The sequence below is a fragment of the Phyllobates terribilis genome, unplaced genomic scaffold (genome assembly GCF_046119375.1).
Source record: "Phyllobates terribilis strain yellow unplaced genomic scaffold, ASM4611937v1 Scaffold_2__4_contigs__length_985480577, whole genome shotgun sequence".
Taxonomy (NCBI): domain Eukaryota; kingdom Metazoa; phylum Chordata; class Amphibia; order Anura; family Dendrobatidae; genus Phyllobates; species Phyllobates terribilis.
In genome coordinates this window covers 796,090,214-796,116,246 of record NW_027362762.1, presented here as the reverse complement: position 1 = coordinate 796,116,246, position 26,033 = coordinate 796,090,214, and the positions used below count along the sequence as shown (strand labels likewise).

Genomic DNA, 26,033 nt, shown 5'->3' with positions numbered 1-26,033 from the left:
CCCAAGTTTAACCGGTTATCAGCTAGGCATATATTTTACCATGCGTCTCCAACTCGCATACTTTTTTTTCCCCCTCTTCTGAGCTGTTCTTACCTGCATAGCAGCTAGTATACGTGGAGCCTGAGAAAGCGCAGCACGTGGACAGGCATCATAATTTGCCTTTAGGCACAGCCTTACTTAATATTTGTTCACACGGAGCCAAAACAAAAATTATTTTCATACCTTAATGGGGTTTGTAAAAGTGAGATATATGCTGTAAAACTGCATTCTTATGCAACAGATATTTTTTTTTAATTTTTTTAACGTTTGATGACATTCTTATCTACAATTGCCCTGATAGTCCTGAATAGCGATTAGCAGATATCAGTGGATAGTACATTCTGTGTCACCTTTACCACTAAGCCGAGCTGCTCTGATGGCTGTAACCTATTTATACATTCACTGTACTGATGCACTGAAACAAAAGGAACACAACATTTATATGAAGGCCAATTTTAATGATAGCAAAAAATGCATGTAGGGCAAGACACATGATTCGCTTCTGGATAAACTTACAACAGGGGTCTTCTATAAATAAGACAGGAAAGAATGGGAACATACCATGACGGCGTTCTAACCACTAAGGGCTTTATGTAGACTGTAAGGCAACTGGCAGACTTAATTTAATAGTTTAAACACAACAGTCCCAGTTATATAAATTAAAATATTCGGCCATAGGTATCTTATGTTCATCCCCAATAGAGGTGGAAAGGGTTAAATGAAATGATAAACTGTTCCCATGTCAGGAGTAACAGGCTAAAGACATGGCTTGCAAGTGTGTCTAAATGGAAGGTTTAGCTGACAGATTTGTACTTGATCCAGGGGTTTGCACCTCGTACTTCAAAAGTAGGTTCATTGTGATAAATGTGATATCCTAGTTCCTCCAGAGGGGGCTCTGGGTCAGTGGTGGCAAACTGGGCGGCTTCCTCAATTTCTTTTCGAACTTCAACATCGATTTCCTACAACAGACAATGGTGGAGTTAGGGGAGAGTTGTCGCTGCACCCTAACTACCGGACCACGTTGTCGGCTGCACCCCAACCACACGTTTTCTGCACCTTCACTACCGGACCACGTTGTCGGCTGCACCCCAACCACACGTATTCTGCACCCTCACTACCGGACCACGTTGTCGGCTGCACCCCAACCACACGTTTTCTGCACCCTCACTACCGGACCACATTGTCGGCTGCACCCCAACCACACGTTTGCTGCACCCTCACTTCCAGACCACGTGTCGGCTGCACCCTTACTGGCCACCTAGATGTCGGCTACACCCCCGCTACACAAGGACAGGTTATCTATACCTTCAGTTCCTCCACATTGGACAGGTTGTTGTTGAGCATCCTATCCTTCAGCAGGGTGATTGGGTCACTTTTACTCCTCACCTCCTGAATTTCTTCTCTGGTTCGGTAACTGGAGATTACAGAAGTACATTGTAATGAATGTCAGATGATTTCTAGCATATTGCTAAGTGCCATTTTAGATTATTCCCCGTGAAGCAGGGATTAGCAGTGTATTACTATTGTGCCATCCAGTCTGGATATATAGAAACCATGATTATTGCCATCAGATATGGATACCTAATAGTCATGTCCCTGGCATTCATTCAACATTAATGGCTCCTTTATTTATTGTACATGGAGAAAATGATTATATAAAGCTTAAATTGAACTTTCTAAGATCTATAAATTGATGTCCACTAAAACTTCCTACTTCCTATTTCAAAGAGGTGACACGCGTCATCTGGGACCCTGTAAAGAATAAGAAAGGCATTGTCTCACAATAATTTATTAAAAGGATATGCCTCCTCCATACACTAAAATAGTACAAAATGGTGCAGAAAAGGAAAGAATAGAATAAAAACAGTAAGTCTGTGGGTAATGTACTTGCCTAACTCCAGGGTCACTCATACTATGTCCATGGTAACGGTACGTCTGAAGCTCCATCAAAATAGGTCCCTGAAACATAATGAGCATACAGGCAACGTGAGACATAGGGTTTAACGTGTAACTGAACGTTCAGAAAAGTTGAAATATCTCAGAAGTTTTGATCATCCCAAAACAAAAGAGGCAGAAGCACTGCTTTCCTCTAATACTGAAGATGGCTCAATAAGAACCAGGAGGTTCGTCTTCAGTCTCAGAGAGAAGTAGTGCTCAACTGACCGCTTCATTTTAACCATCAGTGGGGGGTTTTGCACCCAGTCCCCACCAATCTTGTATAGCTCTGACAAATCAAAATCTTTCTGAAAGTTATATTTGACAATCTAGCATAACATCACACAGACTATAAAATAGGTCCTACCTTCCCAGATCTGCAGTGATTAGCAGCAAACTTGGTGGCTTCTCTGACACAAAGAACATCCATGCCATCAACCTAGGACAAACAATTTAGAAACAATAAGGTATACGGGAAAAAAAAAATCACTATAGACATGACCTTAAAAGAGAACGGTTGAGGTTCCTGGCACCCAAACCACTACGATTGAGGACTAAGGGAATCATAGATGAGTCACACGGTTAAAAATATGTCCCCTATGTGGAAATCAGCTAAGCCTCAGTCTTTAGTGCTTGTTCTGGTTAATTCTGCTATGACACAAGTCAGCAGGATGACGTACACCAGCACGTGACTGTATTGTCAGCAGGTCTTTCGAGGCTGCGCTGGTGTACACCTTACAAACGCTGAGCACCAGGCACATGCTACATCCTGGAGCCGTCTGACTTGTCTTATGTCAATTAACTAGATGGGAGACAAATTTGCTTCACAAGCTCAAAAGTACACCGGATTCTTCTACGTCTGAAACACCCAACGGGCTTCTAACTGCTGCTTTCCATAAGGGAAAAAAATACCCTTTGCTAAAGGAGCCCATTCACAACAGGTTTGGATGACAGTAATGTGTATGGAGGTCTCCCCAATGTCCTCCGATAGATGATGTTGGGAGAGATCATGACTGGTATCTCAAAATTCACACCGCCAATCCGTTTGTGATCTAAGAAATAAGTCACCATCAGAGACGTCCGACAGCGGCTCTCTCATAGAGAACACTGTATCGCTGCCATGTACGGAGGAGTTGGGAGACATAGAGACGTCTGGACAATTGGCCGGACCATCGTTCGGCTCAGAGCTATCTAAAGTGTTTGAGGGACTTAAGACTTTGAAAAAGCAGGATGCATATTTCTTAAATAGTATTGATTCGGAAGATCTATCCTTTACTGTAGACACATTGGCCCAGATTCATCATTTGCAACTTTTTTTTTTTTTTTTTTAAGTCACTTTACTTTTTTTCTTCCTTGTGGTACTAGTTGCAGTTTTTGGTGACAATTTCTTCAAAATGACACTCGATTCTTAAACTTCATAAAGTCAACTGTCTAGCACCAAAAGTCACACATTTAGCAAAAAGGTGCAAAAATTGCACCAAAATACTGGCAAACTCAGTAATACACCAAAGAGAAGGTGGAGGTGAGCCAAATTTTGTGACTTTTAAGAGTCACGATTGATGAATCAGGCAAAAACATATGAAAAATTGTTTAAAGCCACAAACGAAGTGGAAAGAAAAAAAAATAATCAGGCGATGTGAGCACACGAAAAACAGACTTCAAAAAAAGGTGCAAATTGAATAATAAATCGGGTGCAAACAAGAAAAAAAAAAAGACAAAACTAGACAAGGAACAAACAGGTGCAAAGGCAATGATGATTTGGGTCCTGCGGCTTATGGTTTCCCTTAACATAATGTCTACACCAGTCACTGCTAAGCTCTGTATAATGGCTAGCAGTAGCCCAAGAGATTCTCAATTTGTATGAAGGGGTTTTCATCATTACAGTGTTATGGACTCATCAGATTACTCACCCTGAGGCCTGGGATGTAGTCCCCACGTTTGTAGTAATCGGTACTTGCTGCCGCCCTCTCCACAGAGGTGCCCATACCATATCTGTTGTTTTCACAAATGAAGATACAAGGCAATTTCCATAAGGCCGCCATGTTGTAGGTCTCAAAAATCTGACCCTGTAAAGAGAATGCATGAAACATTAAGGCCGAACAGTGGAAAAATTACTGAATTACTGAAATAATTTTACAACAAATTAAAGTGTTTATTTCATTACAAAATATGATCAATCATTGAACGAAGCGTTAGCATTGTCACATAGGAAAAGATGTTTTTTATACTGCGCCGGAATATTGATGGAATAAGATTAAAGTTCTGCAGGTTTTCATATTGTTATAGACATTGAGCAGGCTTAATATTAAATAAAAAAGACACATCCTTGGGAAGATGTGTAAACCTTTCTCTAACATCCTTACCTGATTAGCGGCACCGTCGCCATAAAGGGACACACAGATCTCATCCTTTCCGAAATACTTACAGGCCAGAGCAATGCCGGCTCCGAGGGGCACCTGGAAAGTAATCATCCAAATTTATTCCCGAAAGAAACACCAAGAGAATAATCTAAAGGTTCTGATAATACGAATTTAGCAAACGCACAAAGACCCTGTGTGTATAAAGCACCAACCAATGATGTAATCAATTAATAAAGTGGTGTATTTCTAATTACTGGCCACTACATTACTACATATAGCTGCATATAACACAAATATTAGAGAGTATGGTCCTCCATAGAGATGGTAAGAACCTCCGCCATACTTTTAAATATTTTTACAAAGCCTTTGTGTTTCCCCAAACTTCCATCCGAGAAAAAAAGATAAAAAATATCTAATATCCGAGCAAGAAATAACAGGTTTAAGTCTGTGACTGAACTATTCAAATTCACTGACAGCGAGTGAGGATATTTAAAGGGAATCCGTCAGCAGGTTTTTGATATTTAATCTGAGGACAGCATGAGGCAGGGGTTAAACACTGAATTCAACAATGTGTCACTTATCAAGCTGTGTGATGTTTATTTACAATGAAGGTTTTATCACTGGGACATTATCATGGGCGGGGTTAGCTTTCTGAGCTCTGCTGCATCCAGTAAAGTAAGTGATACACCATTGTATTCATTGTCTCTTTGCCTACACTAAGCTGCTCTCGTATGATGTAGCAAAACTTGTTGACAGATTCCCTTTAAAACGATGAGGAATATTTATGTACATACACTGAATGACTACTTTACTCGATACAACCATAGAGTAGCCTTTTGGACCCATTTTAGCCTTCAGAACCGCACTAATTTATTGTGGCATAATTTCTACTAAGCGTTGAAACCAACCCTGCAGGGATAGCTCCTCATGGTAGTTTACACTGTAGCAGAGATGCTCTATAGGGTTTAGGTGATTGTGAAAAGCAGGGTAACTCACTGTCACTTTCCTGGAACCAACTCATGACTGTCATTATGCATTCAGCCAAAATCAACATATCACGTACCCACATAATAGAGGTAGCCTTGCCAGGCATCAAACTACTTGGTACCCAACAATCAAAGTCCACTGTATGAATGTCATCTTACGGAGTATGTGCGCCTATCATTTGGCCATTAAAGAAGCACTCCTCCTCCTCCTCCCATCAAAGATTTTATCCTCTTAATATATTGCAATCATTATATTATATTGAACTGTGCACTTACTATTGCTGATTTTGCCTTTCTACCCAGCTAATTCTTTTTTTCTCTGCTCTAGATAGAACAGGAAGTCACTTGTCCCTGCAGAAATCATTCCCCTCCTCAACTCTTGACCCAGCAGCTCTGCTCCTCCCCTTCGCTAGGGAATTTTGCAGTGACTTATGACTCATGCAGGGAAGAGAGACTTCCTGTTCCTACATAGAGCTTGGAAGGATTCAGCTAGCCCGTTTTTAATTATGTGAAGTCATAGACCAAACGGAAAAGAGAATTATTACCTGGTTAGAAGGGAAAAATGAGCAGTTGTAAGTACACAGTGATCTAGAATATGATGACTGCAATATAGCAAGAGGATAAAAAAATTTGCTGGGAGGAGTGCTTCTTTAAGGGGGCTCTCCGGCACCACTCACTTCTTCATTGTGCATCTGTCATATTCATGTTATACCAGTCAATAATGCAGACATACTGGCAGGCATCAGTCAGCCTAACATCATCAGCGCCACAACATGAGGCGCCGGAGAACTCCTCTAGTTGTACATAGAAGTTAGACAGCTAATGGAAAAGTGTCTGCACTTGTTCAAGCAATGCTTCTTCACTCACAAAGGGAATTTTAGGCCCACCATTCTCTGGATCAGTAAGGCTCTCCACAGCCGGAGCCCCAGCAATTACAGTCATCCTGTGAATTGGTGCTGAATGTAGTTCACAGGACAACTCCATTCTGGATTCAGTTGACCAATGTTTTACACTACTCAGGGGCCCAATTTTGTAGTCAACTGGCCCCGGATGTTCTAGCACTGATGACCATGCTTAAAGGGGTTTTCCAGCATCCTAAAATCCTCTTCCCCCAACTACAGTTCACTAAAACATACAAGCAAACAAGATGTGCTTTACTTACCCTCTCTGGGTCCAGAGCAAGCCTTCACTGTTGCTCAATGTGTATGCTATTGTCTGAACCATTACGCCACGTTGACAGTGTTGCAGCCAATAACTGAGCTCAGCGGCTCCGAGCAGTTCATGCCATCAATGCGGCCAGAGCCACTGAGCTCAGCTAATAGCCGCAGTGGTGTCAATGTCACATGAGTGCTGCAGACAATACCAGACACCAAAGGTTGCGACTTACTGCCGGATCTGGGGAGGGTGTGCGAAGCACAGTTTGTTTATTTTTTTTAATCAAACTACAACTAGGAAAGAGGTGTTTTCGAGAAGCCCATTTAAGCCCCCAGTTGTCACACATGAAGGGTTTGTTTCACAGCTCTGTAAAACCATGGTGCTGTAGAAATGATCCCTTTATCACCTTGGAAAGATGTGTAGGAAGTACACTCACTTCTGATCTATACTGATATGGTTGCAAGACCTCAGCTCTGCTGATAAATAAGAGCAAGGACAATTTTTCTCATCACTACAAGTCCTCCATACCAACACAGGACCAGGCAATTCTCTGCGACATAGTCCAGGTAAAAAAAAAGCCAAAAAACTTAAAATATTACAAAATTATTTTTGTTGGATTTGCACTCATGCTCTCTATTAAGTATCTGAGAGGATAGGAATGACTGGCCTCTAAACGTCAGACTGACCCCTTAAATCCTACATAACCACCCTTAATGGAAATGTTTTCATTATAACAGAATATTCACTAATCTCATCGATGCTATTAAAAATGACAGCCACTCACATACCTGAGCTCCTACTATGCCATTTCCACCATAAAAGTTCTTGGCATACATGTGCATAGATCCTCCTTTACCTTTGGCACAGCCGCCTCTTCTTCCTGTTGTAAAAAGAACATAACATTTTCCTATGAGTCGACATAGTAAAATAATCCAGCACTACCCTACAGATGCCGCAGGTGTTTTAGGGTATAATGTCATCACAGTTTTAAAAATTAAACTTAACTGCACAAAATGTTTTCAAATAAAACACAGAAGTTTGTTCACCCGCTGCGTCCCCGCCACCCCGGGGTCGGTGCTCCAGTGCCCACGTGGATGTACAGCACGTCATCGCTGGGGGGAATAAAGACCATCAGGGACCATGAGCGTGGGGAGGATTGACCAAGTGAATAATCAACGGCCCACATTCATCAGGACCAGCGTTTTGTACACCAGTCTAGATGAATTGTGGGCCGGGGTAAGATGCAGCAAGGTCAGCGCGGTTTAATGAATTTAGACCATCTCTTAGCTGCCGTGCATCACTGCAAAAAATGTGCACCAGGGTCTTATGGGCATTTTGTTTTGTGATTTAGGCTATGTGCACACGAAGCGTTTTTGATGAGTTTTCGCGGTGGTTTTCCTGCCGCAAAAACGCTTGTTAATAGGTCGGCCAGCTATACCAATGGTAATCCTGATGTGCTGGGCACATGATGCGGAAATTTCTGCTCAGGATTACCATTGTGGAAAAAAACGCAGCACGACCATTCGTCGAGCACTTCCGTCACAAATTCGCGCCCACTGACTTGAATTGAACCGCAGCAAAACGACTACGCCTCTCATCCGACCGCCGCTCCCGCTGATAACAGCGAGAGCGGCGTGGCTGGGGGGAGCAGTAGTCTGCTCTGCCCAGCCCGCGGTTAAAATAAAAAAAGAAAGAAAAAGTAAAAATTAAAAAAAAAAAACACCTTTATACTTACCTGTCCAGCGCCCCCTGGTGTCCTCCTGGTCCCCAGCAGCGATCCGATGCTCCCGGCTGTACACTGCGGGGAGCCTTTTCTGGTTAGATTTTATAGGGGGACCCTACATCAATTTTATTCTGGGATCCCCCTGTAATCTAGCCAGTAAAGGCTAAACAAACAGCTGTGGGCGGATATTAATAGCCAGGGAACATTGTTAGCTAATGGCTCCTTCCTCGGCTACTAGTATCAGCCCCCAGAGGTCGGCTTTCCTTCTGCTGGTTATAAAAATGACGATATTTTTTTTTATTATTTTAGGCTCTGCGCCCACGATCTGGAGGCATATTTTTTGCTGCGTCCAAAACGCTGCGTTTTATTGAACGCAGGTAAATCCACATGTGTTCACTGAACCATGAGTATTTACCGCATTCTAAACTTTCAAGTGGTCAAATTTCTGTTGCGGAGACTAGCAACTCTGCAAGAGAATTTGACATGCTGCGGGCCTGAAAGACGCGCCGCATGTCAGTGTCCACGGGTGATTCGCAGCCTCTAATGCACGCATAGTGGACATGGGATTTTAGAAATCCCATCCACTATGCTGTAACATCTGGACGCCGTGGGTTTGACGCTGTATAAACAAGCATCGTCAAACCTGCAGCAGCTCCTGACCGTGGCCACGTACCCAAACTCACCCACAGCATGTCAATTTCTGTAGCAGACACGCCAGTCTAATGGCACCTTCCTAAGCTAAAAATAGCAGCTCAAAGCTGCTCCAGAAATGACATGAATGGGAATGCTAATGACATAAATAGAAATGCTAATGAAGAGTTAAATAAACACACAGAGTAAACACTTTATTTGAAATACAACAGACACATTCTTTAATCATTTAAATTAACCAATATACTCACGTCAGTTCTGACAGTAATCCAAAAAGCAATGTCCCACCAAATAACTTTATTTAGCTCCAAAAAGCATTCATTGATGTACAAAAACGCTTAAAAAAAAAAACTTCAAAAAACACGCCAAAACCGCGTGTTTTTTCCATAGCATTTTTCCTGCCAAGGTGATGCAGAAACGCTCAGTAAATTTCTGCCTCAAATCCTGATCATGCGCACATAGCCACTTTTGTGGCATAATTTAAAATAAATTTGTCGGGTGCAATCAGCTACACCCCTGCTGGCCCAGTTCCAAGCACTTTTCAAAAAAACTGGCATAACTGGCCACCGCCAAAGTCACAACATTTTGTACCATTTCAAACTATTTTATGCCAGAAAACAAGTGTAAGCTGATGAACTGGCACATTGTTTTTTTATTTGATGACAGTCAGTGCAGTTTAGTTCTGGACATCTCTAAGAAGCAAAAAAGTGTTAGTGCAGTTGTTATAAGGCTTATAAGTCATCTCAATAGTGAATGCAATTATGAAGAGGCTGCAAGACAACAATTGTGTCACCATTTTCGCACATCGTTGGCTATATCAAACATTGACTGCAGCAGTTGTCTCTACCTATGCTAAAGCCACGGCAAAAGCACCTTGTGGTTATGTCACTTTAGACAAGAATGGAGATAATCATCACTATGGAAGGACTTTATTGGTGGTCAGGTAACAGTCCGTACAGCCAAGTTCCTATCCCAATATGTAGTAGGTGTAATAATAATATTAGCAAATATCTCCAATTAGAAATGTTGCATAGTTCTTCTGATTTGCTCTGTTGCTTTCCCCACACACAGCGCAGCAGTAGCTTAGGTATCTATGGTTAACCGGTGTGTGTTTGGTTTTTTTTTTTGTTTTGTTTTTGTTTTTTTAAGATAAAAAAAAAGCCTTTATTTTGGCATGAAGAAGAAAGAAAAAATCCAGCTTCATAAAATTCCAAGTTTATTCCAAAAATTCAAGACACCTAAAACAAATGATCCATGTTATTGGTAGACACAGCAACCAATAATACTCCGAAATGGAATAAACTTGGAATTTTATGAAGCTGGATTTTTTCAAGTGGTCCCTTGGCATCCGCACTTCACAATGCCTAGAAACTGGGCGAGCTGAGTTTTTCTTGCTTTTTTATTTCGGCATCACAATGATCGTACTGACCAGAAGAATCATGCTGCAAGGTCTTTTTTTTACCGTACAATGAATGCCTTACAAACAAAACCGAAAAAACAATAGTGGAATAGTCTTTGTTTTTTTTGTTTTTTTCACTATTTCACTGCACTTGGATTTTTGTTCAGTACATTATGTTGTAAAATGCATGAAGTCATTCAAAACTACAACTTCCAGCAAAACACAAGGGAAGAAGTTAAGCGTTAAGGTTGTCATCCCAGAGTCGGGGTAATAAAAGTGCTGCCAGTCAATGTGTGACTTCACAGGCAAAGAAGGATCTCATTGATTAGTGACGCATTATCCAGGTTATTGTGGATTGCATGATCATTGAGTGCTTATATAAATCTCTGACTATTAAACCAATTAAGGACCAGGCTTTTTTGTCCTTACTCACTAGGAGCAAAGTTACAATTTTTAGAAGGTGTCTAATTTTTTTTAAGGCACTTTGTAGTGAATTTTATTGCACAAACAAAATCTTTATAGAACAAGCTCAGCACTTTGCAGCGCTGAGATCTTGGGTTCAAATCCCACCAAGGAAAACATCTACAAGGAGTTTGTATGTTCTCCCCGTGTTTGCGTGGGTTTCCTCCGGGTTCTCCGGTTTCCTCCAACACTGCAAAGAAACACTGATAGGGAACTTATATTATGAGCCCCAATGGGGACAGTGCCAATAATGTCTGTAAAGCGCTATGGAATTAATGGCGCTATATACGGTAAGTGAGTAAAATAAAATAAAATTAAATAAACTGAGTCCAGATCTGACTAAAATATATCTGTAGACCTGTAAGACATAATATCTTTTCTTTCAAAAGTTCTCTGCACAATAATCACATTTATCATTTCTTGGTATTAGTGAATAAAGCTTAAAGGGGTCCTCCAATGAAAAAATTTATCACCACCTGTGTGGTCAATGCATGTGCATCATGGCTCCATTCGCACCAGTGACTTTGGGATCCCTGTTCTCCAGCTTGGCAGGGGTATGAACAGCCTTAAGCCTGAGCAGTCATACATGTTATCACCTATCCTTAGGACAGGGGATAAATATATTTAGGAAGACAGGAGAAGTATGCGCACATGGGGTCTTTTCCAAAGATTTCAAAGCAGAACTGAGCAGCACCTCCAAGCTTTGGAAGAGGAATTGGAAAACTCAGTTTCTACTGCAAAACCACCTAAAATAAAAAAAATAAAAAAAACTTGTGTGTGCACATGCCCTTAGACTGATGTGTATGAGGGGCGTATTAGATTGCTTGCATTTTTTTACATTGCGTTTTGACACTGTGGTTTTTGTCTCTTTTTGGTGGGTCATGCTTTAAATAAATCTGCTCTGTTTTGATAACTCTTCGTATTTGGCTTTCAAAAATCTTTACTGATAAAGTCAGTTCAGATTATATACGTTTTTAATGCATTGCCCGCAGCAAAAATGCTATAAAAACGCAGTCCTGCAGGTTTTCCACAGCTACTGCAATTCTACGGGGAAAATCCGCACATAAGTACTAGCAAGAGAAATAGATATGTTGTGGCATCAAAAGCTCACCAAAAACTCATTGTGGGAACTTAACCTTAGTGTGTTTTCTCAAGCCAATGTCAGAAGTAGATTATATATGGTAGAGAATTATGGAAGAAAGTTTCCAAATTTTGCTTTTTTGTGAGTCAATCCCAATTTCAGTTAAAAAAAAAAAACTGCATCAAAATGTCTCACTTGCTGGGACTCTTATAAGATGAGTGGTCACATACTACAAGGCTGGTAAGACACACAAACCTGTAAGCTCCGCCAGGATTTCCTTTACGGAGACTCCGCGGGTATAGGTGTAGCCATGTGCTCGGTAGGCTGTAATTAAGTGATCTGTGGGGTTTATACCAGATTCTAGACCAACACAACAGGCTTCCTGTAAAATGATGAGAGGAATGTACAAAATTATTTTAATTTCAATCAAGTTTTTATCACAAAAATGTTTTATTAACTCCTTCCCGATGTGTCAGACGTATGTCACACATTGGGATCCGATGTATAGAGCTGGCTCAGGAGCCAAAGCTGCAATATACTGACAAGAAAAAAGAGAAAATCCAGCACCAGAAAAAAAAAAAAGTGTATAAAAATGAAAAAAAATATTGATCCATATCAAGGATTAAAATACAAATAGGACATAAATGACAAAAATGAGATCATGAAGGGGCTAACGCTTGCACATCTATTATCACGGATACACAGACTTTGCGACAGTTTTTACCTGCCCATCATAAAGATGGCAGAAGCCACGAATTATCTTCTGCTTGTAGAGCTGATCTGACTTCAGTTCCATGCGCCGGATGATCTGCATGGTCCTGTAGTACTGCAGCCCCTCCTCGCGAGTCAGCACGGCTGTGGTCGGTGGGGCCTCCTCCAATTTGTGTACGTCACATTTCTAGGATTATTATGGAACATGTAAAGGTATTATGCACATACCCTGTAAGCTTCTAATAGGGGACTTGCAATTACACGTATGTAAAACTCACTACACAGCTAACTAAGGGGGGATACTGCATCCTATGGGGGTGGGATATATGCAATGCAAGGATCATTACGTGACAGAAAAAACAAAACACTACATTGGATTTTCGCTAAATCTTTCTATTGGGAAGTCTCACCTTGACATCAAATGTTGCTTCAGATGCAAAGTCTGCATAGCTGCGTGACGCCACGATAACACGGGCGGCCTTAAAGACAGAAAAATAATAAAATAAATAAAAACTGACGCTAATATATCTTCCTGATTTATTATTTTATGTGTGGTCATGTATACAAGTCTGATGTCCACACAGTGAGGCAAAAGTGAGTCGGGACACCTGGAGCATGTGGTGACAGAAGACGCCGCCATCGTACAGGCACTGCGTCCATCGAACAACACATAATACATCAATTTAGGCCACAGTGCATATATCATGTAAGATGGCTGGTTACACAATACCCGGCCTGACTGCTAGGTCTCCTGACCAGAGCCAACAGCCTCACAGGCCTAGCATACAAGAGATTTAACCCCGGTCAGGACCCCCCCACAGGTCAGGCGGGGTATTGCGTTCAGAACATAGTCCTGTTACTGTTAAGGGGTTGTCCACTACTGGGTAACCTCTGCTTAAATGTTGTTCACAGTAAAATTGAAAAATAAAACCCAAAACACATACTCACCTCCCGGACTAGGGCTGTTCCTGCGATGTCAGTACTGTGTCGCTGAGTGCCCATGTGACATTTTTGTCACATGGCAGCTAATGGACTGTGGTCTTTCAGTCAGAGCGGACATCCATTACTTTCACATAAATACAAGCTGATCTGCAGTACCCAGCAGTGACCACTGCACAGTGTACGCCACTTTCCTGCTCCATACACTTACATCCAACGGATTGGTGGAGGTGCCTGACCCCACTGATATGATACTGATGAAATATCCCAGGGATAGGTCAGCAATATTTAAGTAGGGACAACCCCTTTAGTGAATTGAATAGTAGGATATACTATTTGCCAATGGATATGGAAAAGTGTCAGCGTGGTGCAATGAAAGACATCCGGCAACACACACAATAAGAAGCATCACTGAAGGTTGGAGTCGTTCCTTACCTCGCCAGCAGCTCCCTTTAAACAGCCGCATGAACAAGATATAAAAGAGAAGAGATAATCTTACCAAAGAGCATGGCTAGAACATTGAGGGAAAAACATCAGGGGCTTGTAAGGTATTACATTCAGGAGAATGTGACAGAAAAGAACAAGTGATCGCAAGCCCAATTTTAACTAAAGGACAGAAGTTGTCACACCAATCTGATGCGTTTTTATGAAGAGGTGACAAGACATCTGGACACAGGACTAGCTCTAGATATGGTGTTTGAAACTTTACAAAGGAATTTTCCATTGTCCCACATATAAAGGCAGCACGGTGGCTCAGTGGTTAGCACCGCAGCCTTGCAGCGCTGGGGCCCTGGGTTCAAATCCCACCAAGAAAACATCTGCAAGGAGTTTGTTATTATTTGCGTGGGTTTCCTCCGGGTTCTCTGATTTACTCCCACACCCTAAAAAGACATACTGATATGGAATCTAGAGATTGTGAGCTCCAATGGGGACAGTGATGACAATGTCTGTAATGAGCTGTGGAATTAATGGAGCTATACAAGTGAGTAAAATAAAACTAAATAATATGTCTACTAGTTAAATTAAGGTCTATAGGCTTAGAAAGTAAGGTTCGTAGTTGGATGGAAAACTGTCTCAAAGAGGGCACCCAGACAGTTGTGGTGAATGACTGTTAATCTGAATGGTGTCTGTTTATAAGTAGTGAACCCCAAAGTTTAGTGCTGTGTCCACTATTTGTCAATTTATTTATTAAATAAAAGATGATGGGATTAATAGTATTTCTTCTTTGTGCAGGCAACGCAACTTATGTAGCATAGTGTAGTGCATGGAAGATGATCATAAGTTACAAGCTGACTAGGAAAAACAGTGTTTGGGCATCCACATGGGCAGACTTGGTTTAATGTGGATAAATGTAAGGTTATTAGTGATGAGCGAGTATGTTCTATTAACCCTTTCGGCGAGTATGCTCGGGCCGAGCTCCGAGTATTTACAGCTGCTCGGTGATATGGTTGAATCGCTCCCGTGTGCATGATTTGCAACTGTTTGACAGCTTTATTACATGTGAGGAATGTCTATTTCTTACACATTCCTCACATGTAGTAAAACTGTCAAACAGTTACAAATCATGCACACGGGAGCGATTCAACCATATCACCGAGCAGCTGTAACTACTCGGAGCTCGGCTCGAGCATACTCGCTCAACACTAAAGGTTATGCATCTGGGTACTAATAATATATGGGCACCATATGTTCTAGGGAGAGTAAAACTAGGAGAGTCACTTGTGGAGAAGGATCTGAGGTGTACTTGTAGATCACAGAGTATGTAAAAGCATGCAATGTCAATAAGCCGATTCTAAGGTCAGCAGGATATCATGTATTAAGAGGTATGAACTTGCAGGACAGGGAAGTAATATTACCACTTTACAAAGTATTGGTGTGACCTCATCTGGAATATGCAGTTCAATTCTGGGCACCAGTTCATGAAAAGGATGCCCTGAAGTTGGAAAAGGTGCAAAGAAGAGCCACAAATTACATTTATTCTTGAGAAGAGTTTAATAGGGGGAGACATGATTAACAAGTATATCAATCGTCAGAAGAAGTTTCATCTAAAAGTCCAAGAGAGAACTTCCTCTGCCAGAGGAAAGAAAGGTTCAATCTCCAGAGGAGACAAGGCTTCTTTTACTAGTTATGACCGATCATGCTCGTTGCTCGAGATTTATGAGCATGCTCAGGCCAGCACCTATTATCTTCAGCGTGTTTGGGGGTTACGTTTTTTGTTGCTCTGGACCATGATTTGCGACTGTTTGACAGCTTTAATACATGTGAGGAATGCTGGAAAAACAGGAATTCCTCACATGTATTATAGCTGTCAAACAGTCGCAAATCATGCTTACGGAGCGAGGAAAACTTAACCCCCGAACACACTGAAGATAATAGGTGCTGGCCCGAGCATCTTTACCTTAAGAATTAAATCTGTGGAATAATCTACTGCACATTGCATCACTAACAAAACAATGGGGGCAGTGTAGATAGTAGCTAGGACGTGACAGGTTCCCTTTAAATTATATTCTCAAATTGTCTCTTGAGCAGCTCACAGCTCTGCAGTCTCCTTACTTCCTGCTCTCTGGCAGGACGGGATCTCCTTGAGTGACAGTTCTGGTCAATCGTATAGCTGTAGTATTAGTAGAACTATAAACCTAAACACTCGTTTTGGGGTAACACATTTAGCCATCAGTGGTTTGTACTGGAGTCTACATCATTATCAGTCTATTTACATATATAGAGGACAGTGCTTTTGAACAAGCACACAGCTTGGGACAGTAAGAGCTGTGATTAGACCTGCTCTTGAAACCGTAGATGGTCAGGGCTGGTGATTTTGCAAAAATTATAACAGCAGCATGTGTCAGGCGCTGAGGGGGGAGGTGAATAGCTAACTGCTGAATAAAAATCATAGGGTTGCAGAGAAATGGCTGGGATCTTAGGAGCTAACTCCTCTTCTGGAATGTAAGGGCACTAGAGGTCCATGGAAACAAGCTGTACACTATGTAAGATAAAAGGTCTCAATGCAGGAAAATGACAGCAGATAAAAAAAGCAAGCCAACTGTCAACTTGCTTTTTAATGGTGTCTAACTAAAGCAATTTATTAGTGTGAGAATATCCCTTTTAGGACTTAGAATGGCCGCACCTCAGTTTTTTTCGTAAAGATTCTCAACTAAAATATGGTTGACATTTGATTTGCATCCGATATTTGGATCGCACTCGGCCATGAGTCTGTGGGGAAAAAAAAAAACAGACTGCACTCGCATGACATCAGAGTGCAGCCGATTTTCACAGACTGGCAAAATGGAGAATTTTTTTTTCTTTCATCTTTTCCTCATCCGAGAAAATTGGATCACACAATGATCAGAGACTGATCAGAATAGCAATTAGCACAATCAGCCCCATTCTCTTGGATGAGAGAAAATACAGTGGTGTGGCCCGGGCTTCAATGTAAATAATGGTATATAAATGACTGGCACCAATTACATAAGCATATAAAAAAGGGATTTTGACATTTCTTCATCAGCTGGCAGCGCAGATATAAAGCACAAACCCTCTGTTTTTTATATGTCTTTTTGGTGGATCGGCAGCAGCCATACAACCTTGGAACAGGTCAGCATATATTAATACCATTTTTGATAATTATCAACCGGAAAAGACACTATTTTTGCATTATTTTTTCTCCTCAGCTTTTTATATTTTCTTACGCCGTCAGGTACACGGGGGGAGGGGACACAAGGTGTATACGCCGTCAGGTACACGGGGGGAGGGGACACAAGGTGTATACGCCGTCAGGTACACGGAGGGAGGGGACACAAGGTGTATACGCAGTCAGGTACACGGGGGGAGGGGACACAAGGTGTTATACACTGCCAAGTACATGGGGGGGCACACAAGGGGTATACGCTGTCAGGTACACGTGGGAGCACACAAGGGCTATACACTGCCAGGTACATGGGGGGGCACACGAGGGGTATACACTGCCAGGTACATGGGGGGGGCACACGAGGGGTATACACTGCCAGGTACATGGGGGGGGCACACGAGGGGTATACACTGCCAGGTACATGGGGGGGGCACACGAGGGGTATACACTGCCAGGTACATGGGGGGGGCACACGAGGGGTATACACTGCCAGGTACATGGGGGGGCACACAAGGGGTATACACTGCCAGGTACATGGGGGGGGCACACAAGGGGTATACGCTGTCAGGTACACGGGGGGGGGCACACGAGGGGTATACGCTGTCAGGTACACGGGGGGGGCACACGAGGGGTATACGCTGTCAGGTACACGGGGGGGGCACACGAGGGGTATACGCTGTCAGGTACATGGGGGGGCACACGAGGGGTATACACTGCCAGGTACATGGGGGGGGGCACACGAGGTGTATACGCTGTCAGGTACACGGGGGGGGGAGGGGAAACGAGGTGTATACACTGCCAGGTACATGGGGGGGGGCACACGAGGGGCATACGCTGTCAGGTACAAGGGGGGGCACACGAGGGGCATACGCTGTCAGGTACAAGGGGGGGGCACACGAGGGGTATACGCTGTCAGGTACACGGGGCGAGGGGACACGAGGCGTATACGCTGTCAGGTACACGGGGGGAGGGGACACAAGGTGTTATACACTGCCAAGTACATGGGGGGGCACACAAGGGGTATACACTGCCAGGTACATGGGGGGGGCACACGAGGGGTATACACTGCCAGGTACATGGGGGGGGCACACGAGGGGTATACACTGCCAGGTACATGGGGGGGCACACGAGGGGTATACACTGCCAGGTACATGGGGGGGGGGGGGGGGCACACGAGGGGTATACACTGCCAGATACATGGGGGGGGCACACGAGGGGTATACACTGCCAGGTACATGGGGGGGGGGCACACGAGGGGTATACGCTGTCAGGTACACGGGGGGGGCACACGAGGGGTATACGCTGTCAGGTACACGGGGGGGGGGGGCACACGAGGGGTATACGCTGTCAGGTACACGGGGGGGGGGCACACGAGGGGTATACGCTGTCAGGTACATGGGGGGGGGCACACGAGGGGTATACGCTGTCAGGTACATGGGGGGGGCACACGAGGTGTATACGCTGTCAGGTACACGGGGGGGAGGGGAAACGAGGTGTATACACTGCCAGGTACATGGGGGGGGCACACGAGGGGTATACGCTGTCAGGTACAAGGGGGGGGGCACATGAGGGGTATACGCTGTCAGGTACAAGGGGGGGCACACGAGGGGTATACGCTGTCAGGTACACGGGGGGAGGGGACACGAGGCGTATACGCTGTCAGGTACACGGGGGGAGGGGACACGAGGGGTATACACTGCCAGGTACATGGGGGGGGACACGAGGTGTATACACTGCCAAGTACATGGGGGGGCACACAAGGTGTATACACTGTCAGGTACACGGGGGGAGGGGACACGAGGTGTATACGCTTTCAGGTACACGGGGGGGCACACAAGGGGTATACACTGCCAGGTACATGGGGGGGCACACGAGGGGTATACGCTGTCGGGTATATGGGGGGGCACACGAGGGGTATACGCTGTCGGGTATATGGGGGGGCACACGAGGGGTATACGCTGTCGGGTATATGGGGGGGCACACGAGGGGTATACGCTGTCGGGTATATGGGGGGGCACACGAGGGGTATACGCTGTCGGGTATATGGGGGGGCACACGAGGGGTATACGCTGTCGGGTATATGGGGGGGGCACACGAGGGGTATACGATGTCGGGTATATGGGGGGGGCACACGAGGGGTATACGCTGTCGGGTATATGGGGGGCACACGAGGGGTATACGCTGTCGGGTATATGGGGGGGCACACGAGGGGTATACGCTGTCGAGTATAGAGGGCACAGTACTCCATCGTGGTTAGTGACAGTACATGACAATGGAGCCCATTCCCCAGGCTCCCGCCGCCTCACGCCCCTCCATCTCCCGGTATTGGGCAGCACCGGTGACCCGTCCTCTCCCTCCCACTACTCACAGTGACGGGCTTCTGGGCCGAGCCCCGGAGCACACGGGACAGTAAGGACAGCATGTTTTGCATGGGCGGCCGCTCACTGGAGGATCCGGGTGACTCTCCAAGATACCAGTCTGGTGACACCGACGACCTCAAAGTCTGCTCGGCCGCCTGTAACCTTCCAGCGGCCTACCCCAGCTACGCTGCCTGCGCGACTCTGACGTCAGCACTCAAGTCCTTGACGCACGCCCGCGGCTGCCATCTTTACTGAGGTCACGGGAGGAATTCCATCACTTTCTGAACCGGCTTCTACTTTTGGTCGCTGATAGTGCAGGCGCAACTGCAGAGCATGAGTGTGACACCCGCATATTGGCTACATTGATAACTTTAATCTAAGACCCCCCTCAAATGTTGATGCTTTCCTAACAAGCAGAGGTGTTGTGGCCCCTATAGACAGACAAGAGCGCTAAGACCTGACCCAGAGATCACAAACAGATGTAGCGTGCCCATAAGCAGATGCAAAGTGGTGCCCACATTACCAGTGCCAGGGAGTGCTAAAGGGTTTGTCCCCAACCTAGATACTGAGGAATTCTGCTTACGATGTCATCAGTGTTAGATCTGTGAGGTCCGATGACCGACACCCCACCGTCCAGCTGTCCGCCGCCCACCAATCAGCTGTCCCACACCCCATTGATCAGCTGTCACACACCCCACCGATCATCTGTCACACACCCCACCGATCAGCTGTCACACACCCCACCGATCATCTGTCACACACCCCACCGATCAGCTGTCAGACACCCCACCGATCAGCTGTCAGACACCCCACCTATCAGCTGTCAGACATCCCACGATCAGCTGTCAGACACCCCACCTATCAGCTGTCAGACATCCCACGATCAGCTGTCAGACACCCCACCTATCAGCTGTCAGACATCCCACGATCAGCTGTCAGACACCCCACCGATCAGCTGTCAGACACCCCACCTATCAGCTGTCAGACATCCCACGATCAGCTGTCAGACACCCCACCTATCAGCTGTCAGACATCCCACGATCAGCTGTCAGACACCTCACCGATCAGCTGTCAGACACCCCACCGATCAGCTGTCAGACACCCCACCGATCAGCTGTCAGACATCCCACGATCAGCTGTCACACACCCCACCGATCAGCTGTCAGACATCCCACCGACCAGCTGTCCGCCCCCCACCAATCAGCTGTCCCACACCCCACCGATCAGCTGTCCCACACCCCACCGATCAGCTGTCCCACACCCCACCGATCAGCTGTCCCACACCCCACCGATCAGCTGTCCCACACCCCACCGATCAGCTGTCAGACACCCCACCGATCAGCTGTCAGACACCCCACCGATCAGCTGTCAGACACCCCACCGATCAGCTGTCAGATACCCCACCGATCAGCTGTCAGACACCCCACCGATCAGCTGTCACACACCCCACCGATCAGCTGTCAGACACCCCACCGATCAGCTGTCAGACACCCCACCGATCATCTGTCACACACCCCACCGATCAGCTGTCAGACACCTCACGATCAGCTGTCAGACACCCCACGATCAGCTGTCAGACACCCCACGATCAGCTGTCAGACACCCCACCGATTAGCTGTCAGACACCCCACCGATTAGCTGTCAGACACCCCACCGATCAGCTGTCAGACATCCCACGATCAGCTGTCACACACCCCATCGATCAGCTGTCAGACACCCCACCGATCAGCTGTCAGACATCCCACGATCAGCTGTCACACACCCCATCGATCAGCTGTCAGACACCCCACCGATCAGCTGTCAGACATCCCACGATCAGCTGTCACACACCCCACCAATCAGCTGTCATACACCCCACGATCAGCTGTCACACACCCCACCGATCAGCTGTCAGACACCCCACCGATCAGCTGTCAGACACCCCACCGATCAGCTGTCCCACACCCCACCGATCAGCTGTCAGACACCCCACCGATTAGCTGTCAGACACCCCACCGATTAGCTGTCAGACACCCCACCGATCAGCTGTCAGACATCCCACGATCAGCTGTCACACACCCCATCGATCAGCTGTCAGACACCCCACCGATCAGCTGTCAGACATCCCACGATCAGCTGTCACACACCCCGTCGATCAGCTGTCAGACACCCCACCGATCAGCTGTCAGACATCCCACGATCAGCTGTCACACACCCCACCAATCAGCTGTCATACACCCCACGATCAGCTGTCACACACCCCACCGATCAGCTGTCAGACACCCCACCGATCAGCTGTCAGACACCCCACCGATCAGCTGTCAGACACCCCACCGATCAGCTGTCAGACGTCCCACCGATCAGCTGTCAGACATCCCACGATCAGCTGTCAGACATCCCACCGATCAGTTGTCAGACATCCCACCGATCAGCTGTCAGATACCCCACCGATCAGCTGTCAGACACCCCACTATCAGCTGTCAGACACCCCACGATCAGCTGTCAGACACCCCATCGATCAGCTGTCAGACACCCCACTATCAGCTGTCAGACACCCCATGATCAGCTGTCAGACACCCCACGAACAGCTGTCCGACACCACACCAATCAGCAGTCAGACACCCCACGATCAGCTGTCAGACACCCCACGATCAGTTGTCAGACATCCTACCGATCAGCTGTCAGACACCCCACAAACAGCTGTCAGACACCCCACGATCAGCTGTCAGACATCCCACCAAACAGCTGTCCGCCTCACCACCGAATGTAAGGAGGCTACGCTCAGTGTGCAGCCACAGATCCTGAGATCAGCTCCCAGTCATGTGCACAGAGCTGATCTTTTCCACTTCGCCGCTTACATCCAGTAATTGGGGGTGCTGTGTGTTGGACACCAACTGATCTGATATTGATGAACTGTCCTAAGGATTAAAGAGAACCTTGCATCACTATTGGCATATTAAAACGGCTACATTATGATACGAGGGCTGAAGCGTTGAAGCAAATGTACTTTTCCTTTTTTATTTTTCCTCCCCACTGCAGAGATACTGCTTCTAAACTTTAGGGCATCTAATATGCTAATTCCCTCTTCAACCAAGAGGTTCTTTTTAAGTATAGTGGATGGAGGTAGGCGACTTTCTGGCGCTGCTGTCGATATCACACTAAGCATTGCCAAGAATTAATAGGATAAAAAACAATTATTTATTCTGTGTTGTGGATCTGCGCATTTTGAGGTACTCCAACCTCTTCTTCAGGATTCAACCACAATGAATGTGGGATATTGTGGGATATTGACAGCAGCGCAGGAAAGCCACCTATTTCCTTCCACTGTTCTTTTGGTCCATGACCCACGGTTTGCAGCAGCTATTCATGTGCTTTCATTGTTACAATTGCAACAAAACAAGATGTGCAAAACCCCATTTTATATCTGTTTGTCACGGGTATCACCCTATTTGCTCCCTAGTTTCTCCACTAGAGTTTTTTTAAGAGAGCAGTGTAATACAATGCTAGAGATAGATCTAGGGCGTTATTTGACAAACACTGCTCACACAATCATCATCATCATTGCTCTGACACTGCAGCTCTCCTCTACCGGTTCTGTAATGACATTCATAATGTAATGACATAACAGTGCTGTTAGAGGAGAGCTGCAGTGTTTGTTACATATAATACCTTGGATCTAGCCCAGGTATCGGGGCATTATTCCCTGATGCCTGTGATAGATACAGATACATCAAGACTGGTATTGTTCACACCAGCCTTGATTAAGGGGTGTGCTGGAGTTAGATGCTCCAGATTAATGAAAAGGCGTACTCTGTGTGCATCTCGCGACAAATCCTTCTCCAATTCCTGCTGGAGTAAGATTTGTGGTATCATGAATTTGACAAGCTGCAGTCGCCACCCCCCGTCCTGCCCAAGCTAATCAAAGGAAGTGCCTTTTATGCCATCAAGTAAGGAGACAGTTCTCTGGATTCCCGCCCAGCTGCCTCGGATTACTTACGTGCCCTATGGACCAGGTTATGCAAATCTATTCGCATCAGCTCTATTTATTAAGTATTTTACATTCCCCACTTAATTGTAAAGTGCTGGCACTATATAAATAAAAGTATTATTATTACAGTCTAGTCCCATCTATCTATAGTAATAACTCTTTCAGCCACTAGGTGGAGCACATGTATCACAAAGCTGGTATTTAACAATAGACCATTTGCATTGTGTATAACACAAGACATATATGTAAAATACAGTTATTACATTCAACTGCGCTATTTAGTTATTGAGAATCCTAAATTTAAAGGATTATCCCCAAAAGAAAAAAAGTTAAAAGCTATTCATAGCAGCACTCGGCTATTTCCTGCAGTGCCATGGACAACGAATGGAGAGGAGCCGAAGCATGTACACCTCTGCTCCATTCAGGACGGCCTTGATCTCATGGTTTCAGAGCTCCACTCTTGGTATCGCTGCTGATCTCAGTGGTCAGAGCCTCAGAGATCAGCAAATTATCCCCTATCCTATTGAGTTCAGTCCTGAAATATTGTTCCTTGATGTGTTTTTCACATCAGTATAGAAGGAAACGCTTTACTATAAAAGCAGTGAGACTGTGGAACTCTCTAACAGAGAAATTTGCCATGGTGAATTCACTAAAAGAATTCAAACGGGGTCTGGGTGACCTTCCTGAGTATAATGGTACAGGTCAACTCATGACTACTTTACTGCTGGGGATGAAATATTGATCCAGGGATTTATTGTGATACTGCCATATTTTCAGCACAGCAGGTATTTAGATTAAAGGGAATCTGTCAGCAGGTCTTTGCTATATCTGACAGCAGCTTGATGTAGGGGCAGATACCCTGATTCCAATGATGTGTCACTTACTAGGCATGTGTTTCTGTTTCAATAAAATCAGTGTTGTATCAGAAAGAGATTTTCACTACAGGACTAGGTGTCTCGCTCTTCCTGGTCAACTGCTCTGTACCCCCACCACTGACTGGCCACTTTCTATCACTATACAGTGTATCCAGGAAGCTGACAATCAGTGGTGTGGGTGGGGTTATACAGGGCTCAGCATTCAGAGATCTGCAGCAGAGAAAGCAGTGATTGTATCACAACTGCTCCACCCAGTAAACTAAGTGGCACATTGCTGGAATCAGGTTATCTGCCCCTACATCATACTGCTTCATTATTATTTATTTCACTCACTTATATACAGTTGTGCTCAAAAGTTTACATACCCCGGCAAAATTTTTCCTTTCTCGGCCTTGTTTCAGAGAATATGAATGATAACTAGAACAATGTGGGAAGGGAAGCAAAAGGCCAGAAAAAGCCATACAGCTGACAAATACTATTGAGATCTCTGCTACTGGAAGTGGAAAGGAAGAACAAAGACAAAACAATTTAAATAATAAAAATATGGGAGGAAGAGAAACCAATCACAAACTAAAATGTTTTTATACAAATGCACAAAGCATGGGCAACAAACAAGGAGAATTAGAACTACTAACGCAGGAAAAGAAATATGATGTCATTGGAATCACTGAAACTTGGTGGGACGATACACATGATTGGAATAAAAGGCTAAAAGGATACAACTTATTTGCAAGAAACAGACTTGATAAACGAGGAGGAGGTGTCGCATTGTATGTTAGAAAAGCGTATATCTGCACAGAGATTGAAGCTTCAGAGACTGGGAGTTCTGTGGAAACTGTTTGGGTAAGAATACAAGGAGAGAACAACGGAAAGGACACCATTGTAGGCATTTACTACAGGCCACCTGGGCAAGCTGAAGATATGGATGAACTCTTTATGTATCAAATGACCAAGTTCTCAAAAAAATATGACGTAGTGGTCATGGGAGATTTCAACTATCCAGACATTTGTTGGGAATCTCTCTCAAGTAAAACTAACAGGTCAAGCAAATTCTTATCCTCTCTTGCTGACAACTTTATCTTCCAAAAGGTAGGGGAGAAAACAAGGGGATCTGCTACTTTGGATGTAATCCTTATAAACAAGGAGGAAATGGTTGAGGAGGTAAAAGTGGCTGGGACCCTAGGAGGCAGCGATCATGCTATTATAGAATTTTGGATAACTAGAGGAGGAAGACATGTGAAGACTCAAACTTCAAGGTTAGATTTTAGAAAGGCAGATTTTAAGAGACTCAGAAAGAGAATAGGAGGGATCCAATGGCTGGATGTCCTTAAGGACAAAAATGTCCAGGAAGGATGGGAAATTTTTAAAAATGAGATTCTCAAAGCACAATCGTTAACAATCCCGAAAAGTAGGAAGAATGGGAAGCATTTAAGGAAACCAGGATGGATGAACACAGAACTTAAACACATGCTAAAAAGAAAGAAAGAAATGTTTATTAAATGGAAAGAGGGAGGCATATCTAAAGAAGATTATAATGCAGTCTGCAGATCCTGCAGGGCATGTATCAGGTTAGCTAAAGCTGACAATGAATTAAGGCTTGCAAGAGATGTCAAAAGCAATAAAAAAGGATTTTGGGGGTATGTCAAAAGTAAAAGAAAAGTCAAAGATGCTATAGGATTTTTACAGGATGAAAATGGAGAAATGGTAAGAGAGGATGTTGAGAAGGCCAAACTTTTTAATTCCTATTTTGCATCTGTTTTCTCTC

At 44.8% G+C, this 26,033-nt stretch overlaps 1 protein-coding gene across 2 annotated transcripts; it reads right to left on the bottom strand.

The window, feature by feature from the left end:
* Positions 1-476: 476 nt before the first annotated feature.
* PDHA1 (pyruvate dehydrogenase E1 subunit alpha 1) lies at positions 477-19,654 on the bottom strand. 2 transcript variants are annotated; one of them, XM_073667459.1, is made up of 12 exons: positions 19,435-19,654; positions 13,877-13,891; positions 12,913-12,981; positions 12,516-12,689; positions 12,047-12,173; positions 7,264-7,355; positions 4,338-4,430; positions 3,885-4,040; positions 2,342-2,413; positions 1,931-1,998; positions 1,345-1,453; positions 477-998 (listed from the first exon to the last, which is right to left on the bottom strand). In XM_073667459.1, the coding sequence occupies exons 1-12, from the start codon at positions 19,495-19,497 to the stop codon at positions 834-836; spliced, it is 1,203 nt and encodes a 400-aa protein (XP_073523560.1). In that variant the 5' UTR covers positions 19,498-19,654; the 3' UTR covers positions 477-833. The 2 variants fall into 2 exon arrangements, with proteins under 2 accessions (XP_073523560.1, XP_073523561.1); XM_073667460.1 differs by lacking the exon at positions 13,877-13,891.
* Between the last annotated feature and the right edge of the window lie 6,379 nt (positions 19,655-26,033).

Excerpts from the sequence above, each read along its gene's own strand:
- PDHA1 (XM_073667459.1), bottom strand. The coding sequence starts at position 19,497 with ATGCAAAACATGCTGTCCTTACTGTCCCGTGTGCTCCGGGGCTCGGCC. Across the intron at positions 12,690-12,912 it reads AAGCAACATTTGATGTCAAG|AAATGTGACGTACACAAATT; the intron begins GTGAGACTTCCC and ends TAATAATCCTAG. Across the intron at positions 7,356-12,046 it reads AATCCTGGCGGAGCTTACAG|GAAGAAGAGGCGGCTGTGCC; the intron begins GTTTGTGTGTCT and ends TTTTTACAACAG.